General features: G+C 41.1%; 1 protein-coding gene across 4 annotated transcripts in view; it reads left to right on the plus strand.

Annotated features, from left to right (window-relative positions):
* The window catches only part of LOC133611635 (rho guanine nucleotide exchange factor TIAM2-like), a 178375-nt gene that overhangs the window by 96001 nt on the left and 57258 nt on the right, over positions 1-25116 (plus strand). For all 4 annotated transcript variants that reach the window (XM_061968605.2, XM_061968606.2, XM_061968609.2 and 1 more), the window contains exons 7-12: positions 8375-8560; positions 8775-8912; positions 11988-12044; positions 24182-24358; positions 24770-24874; positions 24955-25033. In XM_061968605.2, coding sequence (XP_061824589.1) covers positions 8375-8560; positions 8775-8912; positions 11988-12044; positions 24182-24358; positions 24770-24874; positions 24955-25033 — 742 coding nt within the window. The remainder of the gene's footprint in view (positions 1-8374; positions 8561-8774; positions 8913-11987; positions 12045-24181; positions 24359-24769; positions 24875-24954; positions 25034-25116) is intronic.

Here is a 25116-nt window from a genome sequence, read left to right on the forward strand (position 1 = left end):
AGGGACTAGGCCCAACAGGCCCCAACCAAGACGGGCACCCGGAAGGGATGGACAGCGGGACCCAGGAGCTCCAGACACGCAGTTCGGATGCAGTAGCCTGAGGCGTCGACCCCCGTCTGACAGGCAGGCCCAGAGCGTACCCCCAGAAATATACATATACATACATACATACATACATACATACACATACATGTATACATACCCACACATACACATATATACATATACATACACATATGTACACATACACATATATATACATACATACATACACACACATATACATACATATACACAGTTCGTCAGCCCCGACAGCCATAACGCGCGCGCGCTGCCACCAGTCACAACATCAGCCACACCCCTGCACCAGACCCAGCAGCCACGGGCGCCCACACCACAAACAAACGGCAGCAGAAACAGCAGCCGCAATAACCCCAGACAGTCAGCACCAGCCAATCAAATCAAAGCGATCAAAAAAAACTGCGACCAGCAACCACACGCCACCAGTACCACGGAGACCAGCCGGCGCCAGTCAGCCCGAACGCCAACACGCAAACAAGAGACACCAACCCCCCCCCCCCCCCCCCCCCCCCAACCCCCCCCACCACCACCACCACCACCACCACCACCACCAAAAGGCCCCCCACCCCAAACCAAACCAGCACAAACACACCACCGCCCAAACAATCGAGACACAGCATCCAGACCAGACACGGGGGCCGCGCCGCCACCACATCAAGTCACCAACAGAGACCCCACAGCGCAAGGTCGGGCCACACGGGCACTGACCCCACCCAACAGGAAGTGAGACCCGCGCGACGCCACACACAAATAAATAAAAAAGTAAAATTTAAAAAATAAAATACAATAAAAATAAGTAAATAATAAAAATACAAATAATAAATACATTAAAAATAAAAAAATATATAACAATAATAAATGAATAAAAGCCTGGCAGGCCACCAGACCGCAATCCCCGCCGGCCGACGAGGCAATGAGGGGTGCGCCGAACCCCAATCCCCCCATGCATGTGTACAAGGCCCCCAGAGTGTCTACTGTGTAGTTAAAATTAGGAGGTCAGCCGTTACAGCCGACCTCCAGTCCCTATTGATGTGTGTACTGTAGCGTGAGTGAGATATGTATGCTTGTGGGAACTAATAATGCGATTAAAATTGGGGGACATCAAGGTCATGGTGGGTCCCAACCAAGCCAAGCCCCCCAAATCTAAGTGTCTAATATGCAGCTAAGATTGAGGGATGGACGAGCAGGGGACAAGACAGGAGGACTGGAGCCCCATTGGAGGCATCCTCAACCCCCCGCCATGCCTCCCCGCAGGACAATCCCCAAAGTCCTATATATGTGTGACTGTGTGTGCTATAAGTAGGAGGAGTAGAGGGCCCGGACATCCCCCCAGTCCACGCGGCCGACAACCAGGAACTACGGCCAGGAGGCCGCCACCCCCTGCCACAGCCCGTGACCCACACCAGACCACTTTAACGTGACGCCACGCGAGCCCTCCCCCCGCCAAACAGAGCCATCCCCCGCCCGCCCCAACCCAACCCTGCAGAGCCCATACCGGCAACCAAACGCAGAAAAACTGCACAGCCCCCACGCCCAATGCAAACACCGCATCCCGGCCATCCACACAGCAACGTGCCTATACGAGTCCCGGCCAGGGGAAGGATCCCCCCAACGGGGGAAGGAGCCAATCCATCCCGTCCGCACGCCAGCCCCCAAACCAGCCGGCAAGCCAACGCCAGCCAGCCCCACAACCCCACAAGCGCACAGACACCAGCCACAGTCCCCCAACCACTCCAACCCAACACAGCGATGCCAACTGCTGGTATCACCGCAGCAACCATCACCACCACCGCCCGTCCGCAGTGCAAACACCCGCGGCCGCTGAAACCAAAACAAAAAAGCGACCGACCCCGTAAACCACAACAACGCACACCCCCGGCTACCACCGAGGCCACCAACCCACCTACCCCAACTCATCCACAGCCAGGCCAATTGAGCCACCGGACATCCACACCCATGCACACACCTACACATTCATATACACATACATACACACATATATACACACATACACATATACATACATATATGCATATACATATACATACACATACACACATATACACACGCATGCATATACATATACACATACACATCCACACATATATACACATTAATACACCCACACACATATACATAAGCCCACATATACACAAACACATACATACACAACACACAAAAAAAAAAATTTAAAATAGAAAGAAAATAAAAAAATAAAAATAAAATAAAAATAAACCCTTTAAATAAAATAAAATAAATTAAAATAAACAAGAGGCCTGGTCGCCAACAGTGCCCAGCGCCACCAAACCCCGCAGCCCTTCCCGCACGTCCAGACCCCCCCCGCCCACCACCCACCAGGCATCCCATCCGGCAAAAAGCCATAAGGGCCCAGCCCTGCGCCCACAGCCGGCATGCCACGGCACCTCAGCAGACCCGGCGCCGCGATCAGCAATGCACACCGGGGCAGCGACACATACATATGTACCTACATACATACACACAGATTTCACCATACATATATACAGACGTACACACACCCACATACACGCGTACCCATATATACACATATATAATTTAACAGAATAAGTTAAATATATTAAATAGATAAAAAAAAAAAAAATATATATATATATATATATACATATATACATACATACATACATACATACATACATACATATACACATATATATATGCATATATATACAATTACACACATACACATTCACATACATATACATATATATATAAAATAAATTAAATTAAAATAAATAAATACAAAAAAATAAGGGCGGAGTAAAACACAGGAGTGGGACTCCCGCAGGGCAGTCGGGCAGCACCGCCGGGGCCCCAACAAGGGAGGCAAGTAGCCCCCCCAACCCGGCACCAGGCAGGCCCGCACAGCCGCAGCGCAGGGCACCCCGGGCAGACCCCGCCCCGCGCCCCAGGGGCAGGAGGAAGCCCACGGACACCCGGAGCCAGAGGGGCACGAGCCGACCCCCGCCCGACAGCGGCAAGACCCCAGCCCCACGGGCGCAACCCCCCGCCCAACCACCCACGGGATGGACAGCCCCCCCAACCAACCCAAGGCGGCCGTCCACAGCCCCACCCGAATGTGGGATCCAAAATGGCCGGCTCCGTCTCGTCGAAGTAATCGGAGTCAGTGTCGCTGTTGTCCAGCAGTTCCATGAATCCTGCCTTCCGGAAAGCTCGGACCACAGTTGTGACCGAAATATCTGCCCAGGCATTTACGATCCACTGGCAGATAGTGGCGTATGTCGTCTGGCGCTGTGTCCCTGTCTCCCTGTCTTGGTGAACGTCACGTGTGTTCGCCTTCTGTTATCCACTGTTCCCACGCAGTTAGCAGTCTAGCTTCGAATGCCCTGTTGACACCAATATCTAGCGGCTGGAGGTCTTTTGTCAATCCACCCGGAATGACGGCGAGTATTGAATTAAGCGCGTAAGCGTGTCTCTTAATGTGATGTTATGAGCTAGCAAATATAACAACTACACTACCCAGCATGCAACGATAGTGACGAGCATGCGCGGTAGCCCTGAGAAGCGTTGTATGCTGGGAGTTAGAATGTGGTTATGAGCACGCTGTGAGTAAACGTTGAGAACTCAGTTAACACGCCTCGTCTGCATTATTTATAATTAGACAGACAACACACTTAATAGGAGCCATTTTGGGGTCTTTACATAAACACACAAATGGAAATGAAACGTCACATATCCCAGCATGCACCGCGCGCTTCTTCTACGGGGAAAAAAGATGGCGGCTGTTTACCGTAGTTGCGAGACCGAAACTTTATGAAAATTAATATTAATATTAACCCATATATAAGGCGCACCGGATTATAAGGCGCACTGTCAGCTTTTGAGAACATTTGTGGTTTTTAGGTGCGCCTTATAGTGCGGAAAATACGGTAATAGGAAAAGTTTGGGAGTTCTAGACCTCCATGTTCTTTGGGTTTTTGTAAAGTTTTAAGGCTGATTCGTGCTGGTTTACTCTTCCAAAGAAACTGATTGATGTGTGAGTCTTGTGACTTAAACCAGATTTGAGAAGGTTTGGTTGGAATCATTGAAAATAGATAATTAACCCTAGGCAAGACCATCATTTTCACGGTAGAAACCCTTCCCATAAGTGAGATTGGCAGTGTTTTCCAACGTGCCAGATCATCCTCAATCGATTTTAAGATTGGGGAGTAATTCAAGCGATTCAGATCTGACAATGTGGAGGAAATATTGATTCCCAGGTATTTAATGTTCCCTTTATGCAGTGGAATCGATGAGGTGCTCTGAAAGTCAAAATTAATTGGTAACACAGTAGATTTGGACCAGTTGATGGAGTAATCTGAAATAGAACTGAATTTATTGATAAGTGAGATTGTATCTTGAAGAGAAGAATGTGGATTTTGTAAGAAAAGTAATACATCATCAGCATAAAGGCTTATTTTATGATGAACGGTTGCGGTATGGATGCCTTTAATATTTGCATGCTGTCGAATAGCGGTTGCAAGAGGTTCAATAAATATAGCAAACAGTGACGGAGAAAGTAGACACCCTTGCCTTGTGCCCCTCATAAGATTAAACCTTGGAGATATTTGGCTGTTCGTTCTAACCGAAGCTGTAGGAAAACTATATAGGACCTTAATCCATTCTATAAATGAGTCTCCAAATCCAAATTTCTGTAGAGTAGCTAGAAGAAAATTCCAGTTCACTCTATCAAATGCTTTTTCAGCATCTAATGAAACAACAGCTGTTTTTAGATTATGAATAACAGAATAGTCTATCACATTGAGTAGATGGCGAACATTGTTGGACGATTGTCTCTCTTTGATGAAACCTGTTTGAAACCTTCTACATATTGAAGAGGGCCAAAGTTTTAAGATCCCAAGGGCTCAGGAGCTGGACGTACACTCTCTTATTATGCTTACTTCAAACATAGCATGCCAGAAACATTGAAATGCTGTCTTTTCAACAAAGCTGTTTTTGTATGACAGCAAATGATTATATTTATAACAGCAAGGGTTATAAATATATTTTTCCAGACACTAGATTTCACATAAATGTAAACTAAAATAAGGTGCATCCTTATTCCAAAAGACTGTTTGGTTTGTCTTAGAAGACAAGTAGGCTTCTAAGTAGGCTTCTTAGTCTTCTGAGACAAACCAAACAGTTATCTGTTTCACTGGTGAATGGGTCCTTTTTGTTTGCAGCAACGTTTTGGGAATATCAAAATAATAAACTTGGTAGAAATGTTACCCTTCAGTTTGTGCAAAACAATTGACATTTTTGAAGTTACTGTGGCACTGGGTGATGACTCAAAATGTCAAAAGTGTGGGCAAGTGAAGTAGACTGTTGTTGAAATCAGATGAGGTTTTCAATGGAAAACATATTCTGAGTCTACAAGGGAAAAATATCACAGTTGTTGATATCAACAACTGTGATATTTTTCCCTTGTATACTCAGAATAAGAGTGTTCAGATGATAAAACACAATATGTTGCTCAAAAAGCACATTTTAGACTCAAATCCCTCATCAATCATCTGCAATAGAAACCCATTTATCCATCCATTTTCTACCGCTTGTCCCTTTAGGGGGTGTGAAGGGTGCTGGAGCCTATCTCAGACCAATTGGCCTTTTTGTGCTTTGATTCAAGTAGGAAAGTGACAGTCTCCTCCTGAAGTTCACATTGCGAACATTACCCTTGCTCAGCCATCTGACGTCATTGTGTAGCAGGAGGTTGCTGGGCTCAGCAGACATATCAGCAACTCATTTATGAAACAGTTAGTGTTGAAGACTGGAAGATGATCTGATGATATTCATAATGGTCATCACCGTGTTCATGGTATTTTTGAACTCACCACTAGGTCTTGCGTATAATACGCTCAGATGTATGATACAGTGAAAAAATGTCATATTCTGCGCCACAGTTCACAGTCATGAACACAAGCTGTTTAACCTCCCCGTCATTGTACAAACACATATACACATTCTGTACATATACATTCATTGTACAAACACATATACACATTCTGTACATATACAAGTACATATGCATACTTACACTCATGCACATAATCACGTTTCATCAAACATATATTAACGTTGTTGCCCTAGGGTAAACTGGGTGTAACACATGGCACACTGACAAAGCTTAACCTATTGTGACTATAACAATCTACAAGGTTAATGTAGGTTGCTTCTCTTTCTCCCCCTCCATTTTTCTGCATTCTTTCGTATCTCAAGTTATCATTACGTATATGTATTGTTGCATTTAAACAACTGTATTGTTGATAATAAAGGTAAATTATTGGTATTGTTCATTATCAATAGCGCTATTTCTATTGGTATTTGTATTGATCCATTTGTAGTGTAATAATGCTCATTGTCATTTCTGTATTATTTTTTATTTTTCGCTAACTGCTTATTTGCTATTACTTTTACCATCATATTTGTACATGTCATATTTGCTGATGTTGCTCTATTGTTGTTGTTGTTGTTGTTTGCTGTTGTTGTTTTTGTCTCTCTGTCTAATCCCCCTCTTGTCCCCACAATTTCCCCCTCTGTCTTCTTTTTTTTTCTCTTTCTATCCCCTCCTGCTCCGGCCCGGCTGCACTAAATGATAATATAAATACATTTAATAAAGTCAAATACAAATAAGGCAACAAGAGAAGTATCCTACACTTCTCTTTTGTAAAGTAAATCTGAACAGCCGACATGGGCATCTACATCAACTATATGATTTGCCTGAGAAGCTGGACAGGACAAAAAAAAAAAAAAAAAAAAAAAAAAAAACCTCCCCGTCATTGATGGAGCACCACCCATAACCAGCAATGTAACTTGGGCAAGATTAATAAGTCCATGATCTTTAAAAAAGTCAGCATTCTTTTGGAACATGATTTCCCTGGTTGTTTGACCTACCAGTGGTAACAACCCTAAGATGTCCTCTCTAGAGCAGTCCACCGTCAAAAAAGCGCACATATAAACACCACAAAGTTGAGCTGTGTCACATTTGTTGGTAGATTCATCCACTGCAATTGACATGACATCAGCTGCCCTCAGTTTATCAGAAAGAGTTTTAAAAACATTGGTTGCCAAAGCATCTACTCGTCTTCCAGCCGCCGTATCCAACAACAGAATTGATGTGATGGATACCATTACCTGGTTTTTAATTTGTTCATCAAATACCACCTCATCCATAGCGGTCAGTATGCATGCAGTCGTTTGTCTTGTCTGCGTCAGTGAATGTTTAGTTTTTTTTTCAAACATAAATGCTATCCGGAGTGAAGCTGTAGTTGTCATTTGCTGTAAAGAATAGGCCAGGGACAAGATAGTCATGCTTCGCGTGTACTTGTCTTGCAAAGTTTGTAATTTTCTTATGCGTGTATCCGAACGGTAGATGGACTGCATCAAATTTGGGATGTTTGGTGACAAAATGCCTACGCAAGGTATATTCTTTCGAGACTGCGTTTACTTCATTACAAAGTAAACACATCGGCTTTCCCACTGTATTTTCAATAAATCTATATTTATGTCAAAAGAGTTGACTATCGTACAGATACAATGTGCTAAATACATTTCATAAGCGATTTTTTTAAACACTGTAGGTTCCAGTCCATCCTCATGAGAATCATTGAGCCAGTGTCACAAACTTCAGGCTTATTACTAGGCCACCTGCGTAGTGTCTGTGTCTACATAGTCCTATTCTTGTACTGGCTAGTCTTATGGCGATTTTTGCAGTCCCTGGTTCATAAACCTTCATATTTCCCATGTCCCACCGAGGTATATTTCTGGTTTTAAAGAATGCCATGAGAGTAAAAGTGCCCTAATGGGACACCGCCAAGGGCTCCATTATTGTAAATGAACTCACAGTGCAGCCGAGACCTATTAAAAATCAGTTGTTGTAGTCAGGGTTGTTTCGCCAGAGTGTTCTCGTTAAAACTAGTCTCTAGCCAACCAAACGAGCACTTCTCTGAGCTTCTTTAGGGCAACGAGGAATGGAGGAAGCAACTGTAAATAGTTGGGGTTAACGGCTGGTCTGTGTAACATCACCATTACTCTGACTTGCATTAAAATGTTAGATATCATCCCTCCAATTTATGCCCTCCGCCTCCACCAACAGCTGCAAGTAATCACAGCTTGATGTACTTTGCTAACCCTTACTCCCTCTCTGTCGCTCTCTTTTATTTATTTCTCCTTCTGTCCTCAACTCCCCCTTATCCACTACAATTCACCATCCAACACTTGGAGTTTACCAAACTAACAGATTTCATTCTCACCCCTTTAGATGCAGCAATGGGAGCAGAACCTAGAGAGGTTTCATTTAGATCTCTTTAGGATGCGCTGTTACCTGGCCAGTCTTCAGGGTGGAGAGTTACCAAACCCAAAGAGCCTGCTGGCAATTGCTAGCCGTCCCACCAAAAACATCCTGGGCCGCCTGGGGATCTTATCTGTCTCATCTTTCCATGCACTGGTGAGACACAGGGAAGGACTTATGTTTAGATCCCCTTGGCATTCCTTTGATTTGAATTTACCTCTGTTGTCCTGTCCAGCTCGAGTTTTAGAAATATTTCTTTATTATGTAAAACGTCTTTGCAAATGTGCTGATTTTAAAAACCTACATGTTTGTGATGTATTGTAAAAGTTGAGGTGATTGATTATAGTCATAACAGAGATCTTTTGTCCAGGTTTGTTCCAGAGACGAGGCTACACTGCGGAGGCGCTCTTTGTCACGAACGTTCAGAAAGCACAAGCGTAGCCTTTTCTCCTCCCTCAAAGGCCTTGACAACTTGACCAAAAAGGGCAAAAGGGTTTCTGCATCACAGGTAGGATTAAACTCAAAATTAAAAACTTTAGAGACACGTGCATTGGATCAAAATCTTGAACATAAATTCAAGAATTGGCTAAAGCAACATGTTTTTGTTCTTGGAAGATCAGCCGCAAAATCCCAAATCGGCCTTCAAAATGACCAAAGTTAAGGAAAGACATTAAGTGTTTATAATTCATCATAATGTTTTTAGTGTGTGAACAAATTGTAAGTGTCACAATGAATGGCTTAGACCGTTTAACATACTAATTTTCTTATTTTAGTTTTCTTTTAAAGATGATTAACAACCCTAAATTGTGTGTTTCATTTATAATGCAGGTACCTGTAGATTAAAAATGCAGTGCAAATGCTGTTTCCCTGTGGCCAAAATCACTGCAGCTGTCGCGACTTTAAATTAAAGTAGTACTCAAGAAATTGTGTGTGACAGGATCAGAGCTAGATGACAGTCTGTAAGCAGCTATGCTAATTGGTGGAAAAGGATGACCCAAAACACAAACCTTATGTCAGGATCGATGCCTTCATGCTGTGTGCAGATGCACACTTTTCCTTGGAATCTCCATTAAAGCCCACAGTAATAAAAGTCTTGGGTGGGCTAGATTAGCGAGGTTTTTATACAGCTGTGGCAGGAAACCAACCACACATTTCTTTTAATGTGCCCTTGTCACATTCATCAGCTTTTTCCCACAATATCAAGGTGCATGTTTGTACAGTATGTGAACATTTGCTCTCTAGATGTCCAGCCAGCGCAGGGAAAACATTTATTTTGATAGAACACCTCTTAATTGCCGAGCAGTTTTCCAACATATAGTGTCTGCCTCCCAAAAAATCTATCTTGCGAGTTTTGATATGGAAAAAACAATAGGTGTTTTATTTACAGTCATGCTCCACTCGATAATCACTTCCCTCAAATGAGATTCTAATTGGAAGCACATAATCTCATCCTTCAGCCTCCTTACCATTAACAAAAACACAGGGGCGCATTCTTAAACCAGTCCCCAGGGTGCGAGTTTAAGGCTTGTCAGGTTTGCATTTAGACTCAGACCACACTTGTTATTTATTGATACAAGGGTAACCCACCAAGTGTGTATATGTGCTCTGTAAGGGGACCTATTTAAAGAAATGCTACAGGAAACAACCGCTTTCTTGTCTTTTATGGACCTCTGCTCATTAGTTGTAAGTTTATAGAAAACGAGTAGTGAAGTTTGGTCTGGAGTGTACAGTCATTATGCTATGAGGTCATCTGGGTTTCTTGAGTTAAGTGTCAAGTAAGTTCTTCTTTAGGTAAACCATTGCCTCCTAAGTTCTGACTGCTACAAAACATCCCCACTTTGCTCTGCCATTATCTAACTACCTGTTCTGTGTAGCATTGGTATTAAAGCGTTAACGCCTGTCTGTTAGTTGCAAGACATTTGTGTAAGTTGTTACTTTTCCTGTGGAGCTCCAGCCGGCTTCTCTAATAAGGCTCAGTTAGCATGGTGCAGTGCGAGAGGCTGAGGTGGCACTGCAGCACAAACATCAATTATGAACAGCCATATGTGGTGGATGGCATACCTGATTCTTGCATGGGCCCCACAGACACCAGCAGATGGTCGCTGTAAAAGATGCTAAATATTAGATGGCCAAGCCTTCATTTTTTTCTAAAAAGGTCCACATTTTTAAGACCACTTTTTTGGAGCAGTTGGTTTTCCTGGATCCGTTTTATACATGCTGGGAGTTCTCAACTATTTTCTTATCTGCTCTTAATTGTAGGGGATCCACTTACTGTTTTGTCTTAGATGATCTCATCAGTGGTCTTAGCTACGGTACGTTTGAAGGATTTGGACAGATGTACTGTGAGAGGAACCAAATAAACCTACAGTTTATCCCCTTCATATGTTTTGTGCTTTCAAATTAAACTACATTTGACTTGTTTCCTGTGCTGGTTGTCCCTCATTCTTGATTTTCTTTCTGCAATCTTTCTGCAATTTGGTTGTCCTATTTCTACAAATATTTCCTCCAGCCTGCTTCTTCTTAGAGCATACACATCAGAATGGTAGCTTGCAGCCCCTCTCCCACAGCTTCTAGTCTGACTCATCTTTGTTGACTAACTCCATTTAACCCTGCACTTAACAATCTTGTCCCAGAGTCATGCTCTCTGCCCGTCTACACATCCCTCTTGTATCTCCCTAATCCCCTTTAGCAGAGCTATATGTATACAGTATGACGCTGGCTGGCACTCGACTGTGGGAAGTAGGCCAAAACAGTCTAAGGATTTGTGGAAGCGTTGGTAATACCTTCTAAAATTAGTCAGTTTACAGAGGAGCAGTACTGTTTACTTCCACTTAATTGATGTACTCCTCTTGGGAAGAGAGAGTTACTGTAGCATTATCAGGGGTCAGATGAGGGTTCCTACAACTATCTGCAACATTAGTTAGCTACATTGTCAGAAACAATAGAGAAAATCAAGAGTCCATTTCTGTCCCTCAAGGTCCATTCTACACTAATTACTACATTAGTGCTGCCCATTGGACCACAACATGACTGCGTGTAACTTTTCCAGGGCTTCTAATGTACAGACAATGCAAAACCTTACTTCAGGATGTACGATGTCTACAAGCAGTTATACTCCTAAATGTATATTATTAAACTTATTTATGAGGATGGTTGTTAAAAAAAAAAATTGTGATCAGATTCAATATTTCCAGAGGGCAATATTATAAAATTAAAATGTTTCCAATATAAGTAGATGGTATGTGATTCCTCCCCACAAATGATACTCAAGACATCTCTGCAGGATGACGAGTGAGCAGTTAGAACAAAATAACTGTTGGCTTTTGTGTGCCCTCTGGCAGGGAGTTTGAATCACCTGCACTCGCTGGCTTACTCAACAATCTAAAGTCAGTTTAGAATGCAGCTATGGTCATTTGTTTGCCCTTTCTTCCCAGCATTGCACACACCACACATACTTCCTAACAACATGGTAGAACTGTTTGAGTATAACAATGTATTGCTGAACTGGCCAGGCACATAATTTCTCATGACTCGGTGCCTCCCTGATGTCTCTACTCTTTAACGACCTGTTTCTTGATCTCAGATCTTTGAGAGTGATGCCGGAGGTGAAGCGCATGTTGCACTTCCCAAGAACACAGAGGTGAGTCATTACCTTCACCTCCCTTTGTCCAGAATGGTTTGTGGAGATTACATTTACAATTTTAAACCTCCATTGCCCTCGTGCCCTATCCGTCCCATTGAACCGTTTTATGTACTCACTGATCAGCGTGACAGAGTTGAGGCGCACCTCTTGCGGCCGAGTCATGGTTTTGAAGGTGACCAGTGTGCCATATCTGCCATTTGTTTACAACTGAATGGAATGATTACGCGGGGGAATCTGACTATTTTGGACTAGTATGAGTCGACCCTCAGCGATTGTTCTACCACACAATACTTCAATGCTTATGAGGGGAATTTTCACTACAACGACTGTCTTTGGCTTTGACAGTTAGGGTTGCTTGTTTGCATTAAAACAGTTGTTTTTATCACTACGATAGGGCAAAACCATCCTTGCCCAGGCACACCCTCCTGGTTTTCGGAGTATAAACATTTGGAGCTTTAGGGGTCTTAAAAAGTCTTAAATCCAACTATTTTAATTTAGGGTCTTAAAATGTCTAAAATTCTCATAAAAGGTCTTAAATTCGATTTTTAAAGATCTTAAAAATCTATTAACGTTACTTTTATTTAACATATGCATAAACTTCAGTTTTGCTTTTAAATGTTTTGATAATTTCGGATGCTATAACGTAACTACAAAACAGAACTAAAGTAGGCTACCTGATGCTGCCCGGCAAACTTGCCAACCCTCCCGATTTTTCCGGGAGACTCCCGAATTTCAGTGCCCCTCCCGAAAATCTCCCGGGGCAACCATTGTCCCGAATTTCTCCCGATTTTCACCCGGACAACAATATTAAGGGCGTGCTGTGATGGCACTGTCTTTAGCGTCCTCTACAACCCGTCGTCGCGTCCACTTTTACACCATAGAAATAGCGTGCCAGCCCAGTCACATATTGTATGAGGCTTCTGCAGACACACGTAAGTGACTGCAAGACATACTTGATCAACAGCCATACAGGTCACACTGAGGGTGGACGTATAAACAACTTTAACACTGTTATAAATATGCGCCACTCTGTGAACTCACACCAAACAAGAATGACAAACACATTTCGGGAGAACATCCGCACCGTAACACAACATAAACACAACAGAACAAATACCCAGAATCCCTTGCATCCCTAACTCTTCCGGGCTACAATATACACCCCCCCCCCAATCTCCCGAATTTGGAGGTCTCAAGGTTGGCAAGTATGCTGCCCGGTGAGAATTTATCGAGCACCACCATTATCGGGCCAGGCCTAACCATTGGTTAATTAAAGGAGAACTGCACTTTTTGGGGGGATTTTGCCTATCGTTCACAATCATTATGTAAGACAAGATATTATGTATGTTTTTCTAATGCATTCTAACTCGTAAATAAATGCAAGCAATAGTGGGCTTACAAAGGAGCTGATGGGAGTTCCTCTGTTTTGCCCATAAAGCCCTCTAAATAGCAATCCAAAAAACTGCCAACAATACTCCATTTACATTTTGTGACTTGAAAATTAACCAGCTATTAGTGATATTATTTTAGCGCTAACGCAGAAAAACTATTTATAGCGACGCCGTGAGCATAGAGAGCTAACTAGCTTGTGTGATTATGTTGATCTCATCGGCTGGTGAGCTGCTTTGTCGCCTCAGTGCTTGGGAAAGTTTATTTAAGATCAGAAATAATGCCTCTTAGCTATCGATTTGAATTGGGTCTTAAATTGTATTCATTATGGTCTTAAAAAGTCTTAAATTTTACTTGTTGAAACCTGCAGAAACCCTGTATTAAGAAATGTAAATGCTCTTACTTCGCATGTACTTTTCAAGTTTTGTCTGTTAAGAAGACAAGTTTTGCTGGTTTCTATTCTATTAAGAAAAACATGTCACTAGAGGGTTTCTGGGTGGTTGGTACCAGAGGTGGGACCAAGTCATTGCTTTGCAAGTCACAAGTAAGTCTCAAGTCTTTACCCTCAAGTCTCGAGTCAAGTCCCGAGTCAAGACAGGGCAAGTCCGAGTCAAGTCCAAAGTCAAGACTGGAAAGTCTCAAGTCAAGTCCCAAGTCCTGCATTTTGAGTTTCGAGTCCTTTCAAGTCATTTAACCACAGACTAATATATTTACACAGATTGTGTATGCTTTTAAAACGCTGTATTTATTTATTAAAACAAGTGCATTTGAAATTGCAGGGAAAAAGATAGTGCTGACATTGCACTTCAAAATAGCACTATTAACCAGTCATTTTAAACATGTAACTCATTCCTTTACAGAATAAACACATTTGAAAAAAAAACAAGTGCAACTGTACTTATTTGCACAAAAGTGTTAACATTGTATTTCCATGGCATATTGCATTGTAACTAGTTCCACAGCAGTTTCTATCCTGTTCTTACCTTATCTCATTGATCTCATCTCATACTGTATGTGTGTTTATGTGTGCGTACACATGAAAAACATAACAAATATATGAACATAACAATGAACAGAGTTGTACTTTTTAGATGTCAGGACCCTATGCAATATGTACACATATTCTTAATATAGTATACATTTTAACTGACCTTTATTTGACTATGTTTGTCTTTTTGTAGGTGGCTAAAATACGCGGTGCTGCTGACTGCCGTCTAACGTTACATTACTGTGTGTGATACATTGACTAACGTAACGTTATGTATAGGTACCTCATGAAACCCTGCTTAAAAAAAAATCACTTGACAAAAAGTATGAATAAGGTAGCAAACTGCAGTGGACGCAACAGATTGCCGTGTTTGCAATGACGTTATAACCATAGACATCTTATAAGTAGACGCAGCATTGGTTGCTGTGACGTGAGCAATTTGGCCGCCATCTTGAAGTGCTGATGAGGAGCCGGCGAGCAGCCTAAACTGACATTTGTTAGGTAGAAAACAAAGATGCCGGGCTGGTGTTCACCGTTTTCCTGCTCAAATGAGCGGACTGTTGAAAATAGGAATCGGGGGATTACTTTTCACAAGTGAGATTTAACATTAACGTACTATTGGTTGTATTTTATGAAAATAATATTACCACAGAGTTGAGAAGGATCAAAGATCTTCAATATTTGTATGTGAAAATCACAAAGAAATCTTCTGGGGGAGGATGACGCCCCTACAGGGGTTTGGTTTACAAACTTTCAGCCCCACCTAAAACAAAATTCACCAGCCGCCACTGATTATGATGCATTCTCATTTTAGGCAAAGTATAAGACAATACTTTCTTAACAGTATAATTGTAACCAGGAATCAGTCTTCAAGTAACAATATTCAAATACTAACATTGTTGGGTAAAACAGAATTTGGTTTTATTCTGAATCCAGTGAAACAGATTGGTGGTTTTAGCTGATATGAAGACTTTCAGGTGTTTATATATGTTTAAGTATTTGGCAGACGCTTTTATCCAAAGCGACTTACATAAAATAATACATATAAAACAATCACTGCAAACATTATCATTTAAGGGAAGAATGTAATAGAAAATATCAATACAAAGTGTCAAGACAGAATAAACTCTCTGCTGCTGAAGCAACAGAGATACAGTCTATAGGTCCCTAAGATATATAGATATCTAATGTATTCATACATTGTTTATGTAGGATACACACATATGTATATATAACCTAATCAAATTGTTTCTTCAATTTAAAAGTAGATTACCGTTTTTTTCCCCCTTCTCTGGGATTATATTCCCAGTTTTGATCTCGGACGTCTGGTCATTTATAGTGTATAAGAATATTATATTACTGTTAAGCAAACTATGAATAATAAAACACGCCAAAACATGTGTCTGTTATCATAGCTACACGTATGACAAAAAAGGGGGTGAAAATCAGTCGTATTCAGTGAGGTAAAATGAATTAAATGCGCTGACAGTTCATTGCTCCTGCCAAATTAATTGCACTGAGTGGAGCGGATCACCACTCCAAGATGGCGGCCATGCGCCTCGTCTGCGCCAGTAGGCAGTAGCGCTCGATGCTGCGTCTACTTATAAGATGTCTATGGTTATAACGTTAGCAGTGAGTTTGCAGCCTCACTGATTTAACTACACAGCAAATAAAAGTCACGTTACTTAGCCAATAAACGTTATCTTACATTCAGAACTTACCCTTCTTTGTGCAACTTCAAATGTCGAACGAAGTTGGAAGTTGTTGCGTCTCCGTCTGTAATATTCGAACTGCGTGATTTGCATACCGCAATTCGTTTTTTGTTGACCAAGTCGTAGTTTTTATACCCGAACGAAACCAACTTTAACATAATTGTTTATCACTGGCACGTTGTTGGACAACTCTTGTTCATTGGTTGTCCTGCAATTTGATTGGATGAATGCTGTGTGATGAAAACAACGTATATCTAATTTGATTGGCTGTTGTACTGAGAGCACACCAGCTGACAGGAATAACACGCTGATAGACAGACGAAGAAAATGAAAAATACGGAGCGCTCCCAAATAACTTTTTAAGCTTTGGATTTTGGGGAAAGTGGCAAGTCATGTCAAATCAAAAGGCTCAAGTCCAAGTGAAGTCACAAGTCATTGATGTTAAAGTCTAAGTCGAGTTGCAAGTCTCTTCACATTTTGTCAAGTCGAGTCTAAAGTCATCAAATTCATGACTCGAGTCTGACTCGAGTCCAAGTCATGTGACTCGAGTCCACACCTCTGGTTGGTACTAACAAAAATACAGCTCAGTCTAAAAGTTGTGGACAAATTTTAGGCAGTTCCATAGCATGCAGTGATTCATACTGCCTGTGGTGAGTGTGGCAAATGTCAAAGCCTACCTCTATCAATGTTCTAGAAAGAGAGCTGAAGTGGTTTGGGAAACAATACAGTCTCATCGGATAAATGCTTTAATTTTGCTTCAAATGTGGGAGCTTCCACTGGGTCGAGTGAGTCGATCTTTTCTAGATTTAAGTCATTTGGTTGTGGCAAGTAAGATTTCACGGCGGGAGGAATGCAGGCAGGCAGTGAGGGAAAGGATAGCCCGACTCTATTGATTTTTGTTTACACAGTTTTTTTCCTGTCCTAATGACTTGGCACACATTTGAGTCATAAATCCCCTGAATGATTCTATTAAAAAGACATTTTCCACCAATCCTGTGAGATGAAGTCAAGTGAAGGGTGTATTTGTACTTTGCTACCTCGTTTGTATTGTTGTGTGTACATTTTATGTACTCTTTCTACTTGTTGGTAGCTTGCATGACATCATCCTTTGTCCAACGTATGCAGAGCATCCATCCATCCATCCATCCATCCATTTTCTACCACTTGTCCCCCTCTGCGTCGCGGGGGGTGCAGGAGCCTGTCCCAGCTGCATTCGGGCGGAAGGCAAGGGTATGCAGAGCAATACTGTAAAAAAACCTAAACAAAGTAAATTCACGTTATACGAAATATATAAACACACATTATAGACATAAACATTTAAAAATCGGGTTACCTGATCCCACTACACCTGTCATCAGAAATTGAAGAAAATATGGCGGTGACTCCCAAAGAAGACAATACAACATCCATTCTTCTGGGAAGACAAGATTTTGAGAGGATGTTCTAGTTCATGCTAAAGGTTGTCGAGCCCAAGATATGACTGATAGCAATAGGAAACCTAGTATTTGCGGCCTGAGATGTCAGTAAATTTTGTTTGTTGATTGAAAATGTTTTATTCATTAGCTATTCGGAAGGTAACTGCATTGTAAATACCAGGGCTGCAGGATTATGGCCAAAATATTAATCACGATTATTTTCATCAATATTGAAAATCACGATTATTCATCACTATTAATTAAAACATATTTTATTGCACTTTCTATTTTAAACAAACAGTAAACTTGGTTTTCATTTCAAAATGAAACTATAAACAATTGGTAGATTATAAAATAAAATGTACAAAAGACAAAGGGCTAACTAAAATGAATATGCCATTGCAGAGTGCAATCATAAAGTGAAAAGGAGTGACAAAATGTACGAAAGACACATACAAAGGAACACATTCATTGTACTGTGTCTTTGCCAAATAAAACGTTATTATGTCCGTTATTTTTGTGTGTCTTTGAGAGGTGGATGGATACGGGGTACCTCGGTGCACGGTTGATGTTGCAGTCGTCTGTATTTTGGGCACCCCCGCTTTTGTAGCTGTTCATAGGGACTCTGTTAACAACCAGCTTCACAGCGCGGGAAAACAATGGTGGTTAAGAAAAGAAGAAATGTGTTGTTAATGCTTAATGTGTCTTTGCAACTCGATTATTTGTTTGGATGTGCACACCAACACTGCTTTGCTTTGCAACTCGTTGTGGCATTTGTTGCTGGTTCATCGGCGCGGGAGCATATCCGCCTGAGTTAAGGGAAATGAGCGTGAGCACCTGTGGGTAACTCTGCGGAAGGGGAGGGCACAGATATAGTAATGCATAAAAAATGTTTCTAATATTTTCAACCAAATAACCTAAATCTAGAAAATATTTTTGGCTGATCTACCTTGAACCTCTGTCATCACTCTCTTACTTACTTTCACATGAGTCCAATGTCTATCGGTCGCGCCCTGGTGGTTGACTGACTGTTGGTTGACTGACTGTTGGTTGTGAAAGTGCTCGGTTTGAAACGCAGCGAAGCCTGTTTATTAAATGTTAATACTGCCGACGATCACCCTTGTTGAATCGTAGCTGCCAAAGTCGTGATCACGATTAACATTTGATTGATTGTGCACTCCTAGTGTTATTGCAGTTTCAAAACCTTCAAAATAATGACATGACACTTCACAGAATCAAATGAAAACTTGCTGAGTGTAGTTTTTTTCTGGCACTTTGCTTTGGCAAGATTTGAAATTAACTACATCTTCCAAATTCCTCTGCACACCTTGGTAACAGCAACATGGGGGCATCGAACATCTGCGTCAAGGTAAATCAACTGCTGGGAGCGCGCACACTGCACACCGAATCTACTTGATAAACCGTCACTCGGAAAAAATATTTTTAAGCTAAATATAAATTTATGAGGTATTTACATTATTAAAAGTACAAATTTAAGTTAACCTTTCTGAGAACCTTAATTTTCCAAAATAATGTAAAAATATCCACTGCAAAGGTCATTGCATCTCAGAAAATAAAAACGGAACATTATTGTTTTGCACTTGCTACACTGGATGTTTACATTGTCACTTTAAAGACACTCAGCTGTAAGTTTTTCTTAAATATTTTGCTTGAAACAGTGTATGTTCTCACACAATTATTTGCGTTAGAAATACATGTTTGTAGTAATAAATAAGATTAGAACATTTGAGCATTATGTTTGCGTTCAATTACAGTAAGTGTGTTTATCATAAACATTCCTGCCACTTCATTTCACACACGATGGCATTTTTAAGTCTTTTTTTTTTTGACATATACTGCAATAATATTGTACAGTGGCCTTAATACGGTGATAGTATCGTACCGTCAGATTTTGATAACGTTACATTCCTATAAGCTATGGTTATTGAAATATGACATATCTTTAACTATTATTTATACCACCGTTGGTGCACAAAGATTATTAGATCTACGGCTGACAGTGTTGTCACACTGTGTGAATGTTATTCTCTCTCCTGACTCCTTAATCTTCGGAATGGGCGATATGGCCTCAAATCTGAATTGCAATATATTTATTGCAGCTTCTTGCGATAACGATATCTATAACAATATAGCATTTTGTATGTACAGTATATGATAATAGAACCATTTCAAAATGGGTTACCAAGGCTCCTAATTTAGCTGCTGACGTATGCGGTAACATATTGCAACATTCCAAGGTGTATTTTTTTATCGAAGCTATTATTAATCTACTTGCTAATTCACTGTTAATAGTTGTTTACTTTCTGTTGTAACATGGTTCTATCTAAACTTCTGTTAGATTGTAAAAATCACTTATTATTCTGTTGTTTGGTTACTTTACATTAGTTTTGGGTGATACTTCAAATTTGTGTATTGATCAGGGGGCAGTATTGGTCATACCAATGCTGATACAGTATCAAATCAAATAAAATCAACTTTATTTATAAAGATACTTAAAATGTTTAAGATCAATGAATGATTACATTTATGATTGCAATTATAAGCAGACAAAAACACAGGATGGCAGTAAACTAATGTGTTTCTCTGTTTGGTTACTGCTGTTAACACTAACTTTTTCCTTTCATTCACATTATATATTATATATTATGTGAGACAATAACACGTTTTATTTTGTGTATGCATTCTACTGTCACTTGTAAATAAATGCTAGCAAAAGTCAGCTAACAATGGAGGTAATGGGATTCGCTCTGCATTTAAGTCAGAATGTAAACAGCTGTTAGCATATCTTCCTACTATGTGTAGTGTAGCATGTTAAGCTATTCGTCGCCCTCCATGTATGATACTTGTAAGACACGTAGTTTATTTGCCGCCACGGATCGAGGATTGCAGATTTGAATGCAGCTCTGCACTGTAAGGATGTTAGCCTCTAGCTCGCTAGCAAGAATGCTAGTGTGCAGTGCATTGAGGTCACATTTGTTTGCTCGTCGCTGTCAAATTTGCGGGACACAGATAGAATGTCATCAACATGCATTATCACGATATAACGATAGTATTAAAAGCTATATTGTCGGCCAAATCCAAATTGTTTATCGTCTATACCGCCCAACCCTAATTGATTTATTTGCTAATTTCCTCTTAGCTGGTTACCCTCTGCTGTAACATAGTTCCAATTGATTTATTTGCCAATTTCCTCTACTTAGCTCGTTACTCTCTGCTGTAACGTAGTTCCAGTTACACTTCTGTTGAAGTGTACAAAGCATTTATTTTCTTCTTTACCGACTTCACATTCAAGCTGGATTAGTGCCACAGCTAGCATAGCTTGTGTACTCTCCTCCTCCCCCCTCTGTGTGTCTGCACTAAATCTGCATTTTAGAACTGCCTATATATTACTTTAACATACAGTCGTGGTCAAAAGTTGACATACACTTGTAAAGAACATAATGTCATGGCTGTCTTGAGTTTCCAATAATTTCTACAATTCTTATTTTTTTGTGATAGAGTGATTGGAGCACATACTTGTTGGTCACAAAAACATTCATGAAGTTTTGTTCTTTTATGAATTTGTTATGGGTGTGACCAAATCTGCTGGGTCAAAAGTATACATACAGCAATGTTAATATTTGGTTACATGTCCCTTGGCAAGTTTCACTGCAATAAGGCGCTTTTGGTAGCCATCCACAAGCTTCTGGCAAGCTTCTGGTTGAGTTTTTGACCACTCCTCTTGACAAAATGGGTGCAGTTCAGCTAAATTTGTTGGTTTTCTTACATGGACTCGTTTCTTCAGCATTGTCCACACGTTTAAGTCAGGACTTTGGGAAGGCCATTCTGAAACCTTAATTCTAGCCTGATTTAGCCATTCCTTTACCACTTTTTACGTGTGTTTGGGGTCATTGACCTGTTGGAACACCCAACTGTGCCCAAGACCCAACCGTCGGGCTGATGATTTTAGGTTGTCCTGAAGAATTTGGAGGTAATCCTCCTTTTTCATTGTTCCATTTACTCTCTGTAAAGCACCAGTTCCATTGGCAGCAAAACAGGCCCAGAGCATAATACTAGAACCACCATGCTTGACGGTAGGATGGTGTTCCAGGGATTAAAGGCCTCACCTTTTCTTCTCCAAACATATTGCTGGGTATTGTGGCCAAACAGCTCAATTTTTGTTTCATCTGACATCACATGGACAAAGATAAGACCTTCTGGAAGAAAGTTCCGTGGTCAGATGAAACAAAAATTGTGGTAAAAGAATGGCTAAATCAGGCTAGAATTAAGGTTTTAGACTGGCCTTCCGAAAGTCCTAAATTAAACGTGTGGACAATGCTGAAGAAACAAGTCCATGTCAGAAAACCAACAAATTTAGCTGAACTGCACCAATTTTGTCAAGAGGAGTGGTCAAAAATTCAACCAGAAGTTTGTGGATGGCTACCAAAAGCGCCTTATTGCAGTGAAACTTGCCAAGGGGCATGTAACCAAATATATGTATGTATGTATGTATACCTTTGACCCAGCAGATTTGGTCACATTTTCAGTAAACCCATAATAAATTCATTAAAGAACCAAACTTCATGAATGTTTTTTGTGACAAACAAGTACCGGTATGTGCTCCAATCACTCTATCACAAAAAAAACAAGAGTTGTAGAAATTATTGGAAACTCAAGACAGCCATGACATTATGTTCTTTACCAGTTTTACAAGTGTATGTAAACTTTTGACCACAACTGTACATAATCGATGTTTTGACATTTGTCCATCAATTCAAAATCCTCCTCGTTCCAATCATGATGCATCGAAGAATCGATCATTTTCCCCACCTCTATCTGGCCCCATTTATAATTTCTTTCCCAATCATTTTTACTGTAAGAAAAAATATTAATTAATAAATTATAGGTTTTTTTTTTATCCATGTTGGACAGACACTTATTCTGCCTATTGCTACTGATGGTTCGGTCCTCCATCCAGCGGGCACTTTGCCCTTATGGACTACATCACTGTCCCAGAGTGTAAAGAAGTACATTGTGTGGAGCTTTAAGGAAACTAAGAGTAATGCTGCTTTAATAGACATAATAGAGGAAAATTGTCTGAAATTGTTCACACTGTTTATTCTCTAAAGTCAACCTATCTATTTTAGTCCAGGCTCAAGTATTTGTGTTCTTTGGTTGCTAAGTGGCGCAGAAAGGTGGTATTTATCCAGTTGCCACCGTCTGTCAGTTCCTTCTCATTTTTGTTTTTAAAAAGTGTTCCGCTTTTGAGAGGAAAAACTGAACTTTCCTTTTGAATGCAAACACAAGTAGCGTACACTGGCACACCAAAGAGGGTACTTTACTTGTCAATGTTGAAGCTTTTGCCTTCCCAGCAGCCCTGCTACTTGCTCATTGGTAGGTTGACCAGGCAACCGTTGGCCGATTGTAACCCTCTGTGACCATCAATGGGTGTACAGTGTTAAGTCAGCTGCTGCTAAGGTCAGTAGAGGCAACCAAATCTTAAGTTTCCAGTCACGCCATTATGCGGGGACACAAATGGGGCGGTTATATAACCAGTAGCTGTGTTGCCTTGTTTTTGCATACCCAGTGAGTGAGCACTGACCTCACATCCCTACATGGATTGGTAAAGGTGAGTCTTTAAGTAGCACCTTGTATTCATCAATCACTACTCACTAAGGAAACATTTTGGGCAGAAATCTGCTGTCATAAGGATCATGAAGGGCTAGTGTGTTCCCATGTTTATCTCAGCTGGAACTATTTATAGTGTATAGCATGTTATTTGGCTTTTTGTTTGGGTGGGTGAGGGTCTTGGTCCACGTTTTCTGAAACACATCACCTGCCGATCAACTCCAAAAGCCTTAGACACACACACTGTCACACACTACTCTGCTATTTCAAACATTGGTGTGGGCCCGGATCATTCCAGTTGTAAGGCATTTAGTCCTCTTGTCTAAACCACAGTTCCGTGTCATCTTTTTCCAGAGTGCTGAATCACTACACTGCCTCATTCAATGAGGTTTGGTTCACTGTTTCCTCCAAATCCAGTACCTTAACAATTGTGGTCACACCCTGTAATTTGGTGTCTGCCACAGACCCAGAATGCCTCTGGTGCTTTTCCTTCTAGAGACATAAAGTCTAAGGCATAACCCTGCTTCTTCGCTGCCTAGGAGGCAAATATGAGGGCTAAAAGGCTCTGCTTTAATACCCATCTGAAACATCATTATTTATGCTGCCCCCCTTCCAAAAAAATCTTAACTGTTTCAACATTTTAAGAGTTACCTAAGACATCACTTTCACTCATATAATTTCATTGTTATTGTGTTGTGTGTTAAAAAATATATTTTGCTGCCACTACCTGTCATTTGACCCTCATCATTGTTCTTGTGAACATGATCACGACAAAGCGTGACTGTCTATGTCAGATAACTTTCTGAAAGGCTGCACATGTTGGCTGAAATGTGTGATGCACAGCTGAGCTTTTCAACAAATGGAGCTGCATTGATCTGTGCTGTTCCCGCTCCTCTTTCAAAACCTTGTTTACTTGCCTTTACTTCTTTTTTTGCCTTTGACCCTGCGTTATCTTACTCTGATCATCTCTTTTTCTTCTTGTCTGTTCCCATCACTCTACAGAAGATGGACATGCTCACTAATGTCCACTCCATGTTGCCCCTTGAGGGCGGAGTGTGGGATAGTGTCAGTTGTGGTACAGACATGGTAACCTGTGTCCACATGCCAGATGGCTTGACAACCCGAGTTAGTGTTGGAAGGGAACAGACAGCTGCGGACGTCCTCTCAGAGGCCTCCAAGGTGAGGGTGACTACAGCGAGAGAGCAAAATGCCTGATGGTTGTAGCAAATTTGTGAAGCTATAACATTTGCATATACATATTTTCATAATTTAAATAATATTCCCCAAAAAAATAGCATTGTCAAATTACTTTTGGAATTGGCATTGCTAGAGCCAATGCTCACAAAAGACGTACTTAAAGCAACGCACTTATTCATCCAATGTCAACTTCACAAGGTCACATAAGATTGACATATAGGCAGTAATCCCATGGAGGCAATTTTGTTTACCGCTTATTGTTGAGTGTAAAATCTGTGAATAATTCACGCCTTTACCAAAGCTCAGCTGTCAAACCAAGCTTTGGTGCATGAAATATGTCTGATAAGTCTGCGCAAACAAGCTGCTGAGCATTTGAATCTCTTGTGTAAACAGGCTAAACAGCTGGACCAAGACCTGCATCGACTTCGTCTGCACAGGCAGGCGGGAAACAACACAGAGATTCGATGTGTTGCTCCCAGTGAGCTTGTCTGTGATTTGGTGAGGAGAACAATTTAAGTGTATCTTTATTATCCGTTTGTTTATTTCATTGCATTAATCTGTCTTATACTACTTTGTAGATGAGTGGTCATTTGGAGGTGGTCCCAGTTAACGTGTTTACTCTAAGTATGAGCAGAACGAGCGGCATTTGCGATTTTGGTGAGTCGATCTCAAATTTGAATGTGTCAACCACCATTGCAGATGCATCATTGTCCAACATTCTGGTTTTCTTCCTCCTCCCA

Source organism: Nerophis lumbriciformis, linkage group LG08 (assembly GCF_033978685.3).
Source record: "Nerophis lumbriciformis linkage group LG08, RoL_Nlum_v2.1, whole genome shotgun sequence".
NCBI lineage: Eukaryota > Metazoa > Chordata > Actinopteri > Syngnathiformes > Syngnathidae > Nerophis > Nerophis lumbriciformis.